Source organism: Brassica rapa, chromosome A03 (genome assembly GCF_000309985.2).
Source record: "Brassica rapa cultivar Chiifu-401-42 chromosome A03, CAAS_Brap_v3.01, whole genome shotgun sequence".
Lineage (NCBI taxonomy): Eukaryota > Viridiplantae > Streptophyta > Magnoliopsida > Brassicales > Brassicaceae > Brassica > Brassica rapa.
In genome coordinates, this window is record NC_024797.2 from 20,311,516 (window position 1) to 20,319,599 (window position 8,084).

Sequence of the window (8,084 nt, forward strand, 5' to 3'; positions counted from 1 at the left end):
ATATATATATATAATTATTTATTACATTAATAACTAAAACATAATTGATTAGTTATTTGAATTTTGAATTAATATAAATTAAATTCATTAGTTTAAAAAATAATAGATTAGTTAGTTAGTTCCTTAATTTTAGGTATAATGTATATTTAACAATTAAATTAGATATGAGTAGAATAATAGAAAATGTAATTAAATATAATTGTCTAACCTAGACTATTTGTAAATAGATAAAAATTGCTTCTGTTTTAATAGTATTGATATGTTTATCCCTTTTAATAAACAAAACGTTGTAGTATATTTATTTCTAAGCAACGACTATGACAACAACAAAATCGATACGGATGCTATGATCATCTATGTAATTTACTTTCTCAAATCTTTAGAAATACCCCAGTCCATCAAAATTAAAGGATAAGTTTTAGCCAAAAAAAAGGGTGTTTTTCAAAACCAACCCATATTTTCAAGTCAAACCCAAAACCAACCCTTTTTTTTTGTCCATACTATTCATCAATAAAATTTCCATATTATCCTTATGTTTTTGAATTATTCACAAAATTACCATTTTTATTTATTTTTTTATTAATTTCGAAATTAACAAAAAACCAAATACACCCTAACCATTTCTTCTTATTTACAAAAATGCCATCATCATCAATTTTTCCAACCACCATGAACCACCATTTTTGAGCTCTAAAGCTCTAGAATTCAATTTTCAACCACTTTTTTTCTCATTCTAACCCAAAAAACTTCATTTCCTCTCATCTCCTCTACATTTCCATCTAAAAAACTCTCATAACTATCATTTTCATAATCACAAACTTCATATTTTCGAGTTTCTTCATTAGTGAATCGTTAAAGATGCTTCTTTTTGCTCATATTTGGAGTTTGGACGGTTGAAAAGGTTGGAAACGAGCTTTACACATGAAAAAGGTAACTATTTACATGGTTTTCGTTCTTTTTCAGATCTGTGTCGCGACGGTAGACTGTTTTGTATGTCTACGCCTCCGTAGAGACTTACGATGCAGTCTATTTGTCAACGCACGGGTTAGTTTTGCAATTGACCAGACAATTTTTTTTTCTAACGCAGACTTCCCCAGTAGTCTCTGTCTTTACCTTTGACAACAAAAATAAAATTTTCGATAGATTTACTAAGACGTCTACCTAAAAGAGGTTAGTTTTTCATTTGACCGAACTTTTGACTTTTCAAAATAGACTTCAACGGAAGTCTACAAAATGTAGACTGCCAACGAAGTCTATAAAAGGTCAGTTTTGCATTTGACCAAAACTTTGACTTCGTGGAATAGGTTAGTTTTGTGTTTGACCAAAAAGTTTAAAAAGCAATCAAAAATTTATTAAATTGTAGACTTCATATGCAGTCTTCTTATCTTAAAAAAAAAATGTAGACTGAGTATAAAGTCTACTTTTTTATTTTGGTCAAATGCAAAACCAACCCGTCGGATTTGAGAGTAGACTTCACAAGAAGTCTACACACCCGTAGACGTTCATTTTAATCTACTGATTTGAAGTCAAACTTGGTCAATTGCAAAACTAACCTCTTTCAAAAAAATTCAAACATGTAGACTGCATATGAAGTCTAGTTCTGAAAGTCAAATCTTGGATGAATTCTGGTCAATTGCAAAAAGTAACATTTTTAAATTGTAGACTGAAATGAAAGTCTACATGTATAAAATCACAACTTTTATTCAACTATAGAAAGCAACCCGTAAAATGGTCAATTGCAAAAACCAACCCAAAGAGTAGACCTATTTGACAGTCTACGTCTGTAAACTGAAAAGAACGTCTACGTCTTCAGAGACTGAATATTAAGTCTGCATAGAAAAATCTATAAAAATGTGAATTTGTGTATTATTCATTAATTTTTTTCTAGTTTTTTTGTTTGACAGTGTGTGTTAGTTAATCCTGATGGGTTTGAGTGATTTTGAAAAGAATTTTTTTTATAATTATGAAGGTATAATTCATTTAATTTGACAATGTTGTTAGCTAATAATTGTAGACGTATTTGTAAGTCTTCGTTTATAGTTTTCCTAATAAGGCTGAACTTGTTTCAAAGCTGAAGTCGGTGACTGTGGAATATAAATTTACATTCTCAGCATATAAGACAACGAAAACTCTGTATGTGGCTAAGTGTCGTGTTCAAGGATGTGGTTGGAAACTTAGAGAGAGTGTGAAGCATGGGCCAAAGACATTTTGGGTGACAAAATATTCGAAAAGGATGAAGAATCAGAAAGGTTGAAGAATGTTCCTTGTGCATGATGGCTGTACACATGGTAAACTTCTTGAAATGACACAAGAAGATTATGATCTGGACAACAAAATTGAGAAGATGGTGCTAACCTATTCCTTACCAAACATCATTTAAAACAAATGACTCCGAATAGGAAAATACTCCTCTTATGCCTGTCACAAATAATCGACAAGTACGGAACTTGATCGAGTTATCTAAGACACACTTTGTACGCTTTTGTGTATCAAGCCTGCGCCAAATACACTAATTTTTTTTGGATTGACTATATTTTAGATAATAAGTGTAGACGTTTTTGTAAATCTACAAATGTAGACTGCAGTTGAAGTCTACGTCGTAAATTCTATTAAAAGTGTATTTGTGTATTATTCATCATGTTATTTCATGATTTAATTATTTTACAGTGTATGTTAGTAAAATTTTAATGGTCTTGGATGAATTTCACAATTTAATGTGTTATAATTATACACTTGATACTTATTGCAAATTGTTTTGATTAGTGTTATTCTTGAAAATATTTGGGAAAATTTTGTATAGATTTTCTTCTTCTCACATGTGTGTTAGTTTTTATTTTAGCTTATGGTGGTTTTACTTGTTTGGTTGGTTAGATCTTGTGAAAAATTGATATCTAACAAAAAATTAATAATATCATACAAGTGAAAACAACTAAAAATGAATACAATGTTTATAGATTATGCATTAAAAAATTATTTAAAAATTAATATTTTATTATGAAAGTTATTACAGAGTAATATATTAAAAAGTATTATTGAGTATGTTTGATTTTTCATAATCTTGATGCTTCAAATAAAGTCTTGGAAAAAGTACCTGCAAAATAAGATAGAGTTATGAGAAAAACATAAGATAAAAAATGAAATCATATTTTAGTAGACTTTTTATTAAGTCTACGTAAAGTTATTGTTTAGTGGACTTTAGTTGAAGTCTACAATAATGGAAAATTTTCATATCTAAAAGTGTGCATTTAGAAAATTTGAAAATACTTTGTTCTGGAAAATATTTCAAAAATGGTTTTTTGTCATCCTTGTAACAAAGCAAAAAGATAATGTATGAATCTATAAATTTAGTTCATTATAAACACAAAATATCTTATAATGAATATATGGAAAGCTTACATTTTTGGGAAGATGATTTGAAAACATTGGAAGAGAATACCTGCAAAATAAAATAAAATTATGAAAAATAAGATAAAAATTAAAATCATATTTGAGTAAACTTCTAATGAAATATGCTTAAAAGTCAAGGCTAGTAGACTTCGTTTGAAGTTTACCAGCCGTAAGTTTTAAGTAGATTTCAAATGAAGTCTACTCTATAAAAAAAAATAGATCTGAAAAATAAATACATTAAAAATATGAAATAAGTTTAAATCTAAAAAACTTTTAAAAATATGATTTAGTAGACAAAATAGTTATAAATTAAAGACATATTAATATGAATTTTAATATGTAACTTTATTTGAATATAAATACTAGAACACATATTTTAAATCTATAGATGTAAACCTTACATTTCTAAGAGGAGAAGAGAACAACTATGGAAGAAAATACCTGCAAAATAAGATAAAATTATTAAAAATCATAGAAAAAAAATTAAAGTCATATTTTTGTAGACTTCCAATGAAGTATGCTTAAACTTTGTGGTTTAGTAAACTTCATATGAAGTCTGCAAGCTTTAGTAAACTTCTTTAGAAGTCTACACTGTCTGATAATTTTCAGATCTGAAAAAATCTATATATTTTGAAATGTGAAAATAATTTTAAATCTGAAAATACTTTACATAATAGAATTTATAAGGTAAACTAGTAGCAAATTAATGTAGAGAGCTTGATCTATAAATTTATTTGAATATAAACATGTAAATACATATTTAAAATCTATTAATCTAAAACTTACATTTTTAGAGGAGATGAATGAAATCCATGAGTGATATTACCTACCAAAAAAAGATAATATTGTGAGAAATAAACATAAAAATACACATTTAAAAGCTATAGATCTAAAACATACATTTTTTAAAGGAGAAGATGAAAACCATGAATCATAATATCTAAAATGACAAGATAATATTGTGAGAAAGACTTGAGAAAATTTTAGAGAGAAAGAAGATAATGAGAGAGATTTGGAAACAATTGAGAGAATTTTAGAGAGAAGAGAGAAAGTTTTAGAGAGAAGGGAGAGAGTTTTAAAAACTTGTGCAGCCACTTTAGAGAGAGATTGTATAAATTTTGTTTATATAGGGAGACAAAAATGTAACTAGGTTAAAATTTACGATGCTGTAGACTTCGTTTGAAGTCTACTAAAATTAAAATTTTGGAGTAGATCTTACTATAACATAGTAGACCTTTTTGGAAGTCTACTATAATAATTTAATTATTGTTATTTATTCTTTATTATTTTAGTAATTTTAATATATGATTTATTAAATTTATTTCTTTATTTTTTAATAGTTATAGTATATGATTTCATTTTTTTATTCGTAAGGAACTTAACTTAGTTTAAATATAATAATTTTTGTAAAACAAATTGAAAAATATAGACTGAAAAAGACGTCTTCAGATAAATAGACTTTATTGTAGGTCTACGAAACCCTAAACCACAAATCTCAAACCCTAAATGTTTTGCTTGATAATCAAAAGTCTCATTTATACAAAATATAAACTACTAAACATTAATATGCAGATTTAAGTTAATAAAACAAAAAAAAACAAAATCTAAAATCTAACCCTATGAAATCAACTACTAAAAGACATAACATGTTAGAACCTTTTGTTTCTAAACTATGAACATAATCTAACACATGATAACCAAATTAGTATATATTCTTCAAAATTGTTCGATTATATGAAATTTTAATTTATTTATTTCATATTATCCATTATATTGATGATTAGTTAAAAATATCACAATAATTATTTTTATACATTTTCAAAATTAAATTATTAGATCAAATTAGAGTGTAGACTACAAAACAAGTCTATAAATAGACTTCGTAGGAAGTCTATATATATGTAGACTTCTTTTATTACATGTAGACTTCCAAAGGATAGAAACGTAAAATACATTTCTGTTTTTTGTTTGGTCATAAGGGTTAAATAGTACTTTCATTACTCCTTTAGGTTGGTTTTACAATTGACTGAAAGTGGGGTACACTTTTACATTTGACTTGAATATTTGGGTTAGTTTTAGCAAATGTCCCCAAAAAAAATCAGTGATAAGTCTAAGCAGTAAATATATATGCAAGAAATATCATTTTGCCAACATTTAAAATAATCCTTTTAGCGATCCTAAACGCAGCAGACCATCGGGCCTACCTTTCCAAGTTTAGAAACCATCGAAATCAGTTGGAGATTTTTTTTGGAGAATTCATATAAGAGTTTCTTCATATAATTTCATAAATGCCAACCACAAGCCAGTTTAATGGGATAGCTCGTTTAATTTTTTTAATTATTTGATCTACTTCAAACACAACCACAGTCCCTTAAATATTAATAAATGATTTTTCTGAAAAATTGATTCTTTAGTATTTTTGCTTGTGTTCTCATATGGTTCTTAACATGTTCACATTACAAATTACAACTATTCTAAACTTTAATATTCGACTATAGCTACTCCAAAGCCTTTCAATTTCGTTAAATTGCTATAGTTGGTAATTTTCACACTCGATCCAAATTTATGACTTCATTTTGGCTCTACTCAAATTAAGGTACGTTTTATATCGTTTTGTGTATGATCACATGTTTTTTAAATAGTAAGGAAGAAAAAGGGACAGAGAGATACTAGTTAACCTAGCTAGTCATTCGAAACCTTAGTAACACTAACACCCCTAGTAGCTTGATTCCTATGATAATCTCCTTTTTAAACTGATATATATGGCTTATATTTTGCTTAACGTTTTCCCCTGAAATAGGTGTAATATAAGTTAATTAAATAAATAATAAAGCTTATATTATGTTTTTGTAGTGAAAATTATGAATTCATGTGCAACAGATTTACAATAAGCATTTTATTAATTAATTTATTTTGCCAATAATGTTTATATAAGTTATACCGAACACGTTTGGCTGAACCTCCAAATGCTATAGACTGCTATTTTACATAACTGAAATTGAACAAGAATTACAATTTGGTACTTATATTTTACATAACTGAAATTAAACCAGAATTACAATTATGGTTTTAGTTCTTTTGAGTGTTGTTTGGGCCCAAACTTTGATTTGATAAACAGTTTTTGTTAACTAAATATTAAGGGTATTAAAACTTTAAAAGTCTCGTTTGGAAATGGAAAAATGGGTTTTGTCAAAAGAAATTTCTTAAATCAAACTATTTGCAAAGATACCTCTTGACTCTTGTTGGTAGCTCGAATTAGTATTTTTGGATAACACTTCCTTCCGTTTAATTTAGTCGCCACAAAAGTAAGAGAATTTCGTTTTGCATTATGTATTTGTGGCCGCTAGCATATGTAAGTTATATAAAATGAAATATCAAAATTGTTTGATTAATAAAAGGCTCTAGTTGGTGTCCGTAAAGACAAATATTCTTTAATACCTTACATTATATATATAGAAGCTTTTGTGTGTATTTTTTCGAGAGCACAGACACGTTCAGAATATTGAATACTGAGAGAGACTCATAACAGAAAGAGGAGAGATGAACAACCGGCACAAACAGATTGACTCCGGTTCTGGCTCCGGAGATAACCGCCGGATGTACGACTGTGACATCTGCATGAGAGGCTTCACGAGTCCTCAAGCCCTCGGTGGTCACAGAAACATCCACCGTAAGGAACGTGAAAGAAACCTCTCCTCGTCCTCTTCATCTTCTCACTCATTTCCATTTCTTATGCCATCCTCCCGAAACTACACAAACCCTAATTACAACAACCCACCACCATATTTTCCAACCAATGAGTCATACCATCATCAAACGTTTCAGCCACCAGTTAACCCTAGCTACAACGCACAACGCTTTGGATCAACACCATCATCTGGAGGAGGAAGCTATGCTCAAGGGGAGTTACTTGGTCTAGATTTGAGCTTACGGCTCGGATCCGTCAACGTCGGTAACGACTCTCACCGAAGCCTACCGGATGCTGGAGATTCTAAGCCTGATCAAGATGAGGATCTGGATCTTGATCTTCGACTTGGAGGTCATCATCACCACTAAGCTTCTACGGTTTCTCTGACGTTTAATCCACGTAACTAAATGCAGTTTATATTGCGCTGAAGTTGATCGCCTTTGAATGCATGCATGATGTTTATAATTTTGTTTAATGTATAATTAATGTGTTGATCTGTGGATAAAAGTGTGTTTGAGTGATGTTCTATCATTTAACGTTGTTTGAAGCTTAGTTTGTATTCAAGACTATATTATTCTCTTGGATAACTTTATATGATTTGTGGATATATAGATCAAATAGGTTTGAGCAGTGTTTTATGAAGTTTGGGTTTGTATAATTCAAATCTATTATTCTCTTGAATAATATAAAGCAAGTGTAGGTTTGTGTAACGTTCTTGTTTTGTCCGTATATGAAGTTTATGTTTGTATAGTGTAAGACTATTATTCTCTTGAACTGTTATATATAGATCAACTTGTAAAATGTTGTTATTATTTAACGATGTACAGTATATATGAAGTCTGGGTTTATATAACTCAAGACATTAATATCTTGGAAAGTAAATCTATAGATGATTACAAATTTTCTTTGATTACAAATTTCTCTAAGAGAAACTAGTGAATGTATCCGAATTGCAATGGGATAAACATTAGATGCGTTTTAATCATCAGCTGGTGATGGTAATAAATTA

General features: G+C 28.8%; 1 protein-coding gene across 1 annotated transcript; it reads left to right on the forward strand.

Annotated features, from left to right (window-relative positions):
• Positions 1-5,352: 5,352 nt before the first annotated feature.
• LOC103859995 (transcriptional regulator SUPERMAN) lies at positions 5,353-7,672 on the forward strand. Its single transcript, XM_033288346.1, has one exon. It carries the CDS (start codon positions 6,928-6,930, stop codon positions 7,441-7,443), a length of 516 nt encoding a protein of 171 aa, XP_033144237.1. The 5' UTR covers positions 5,353-6,927; the 3' UTR covers positions 7,444-7,672.
• The last annotated feature ends 412 nt before the right edge of the window (positions 7,673-8,084 follow it).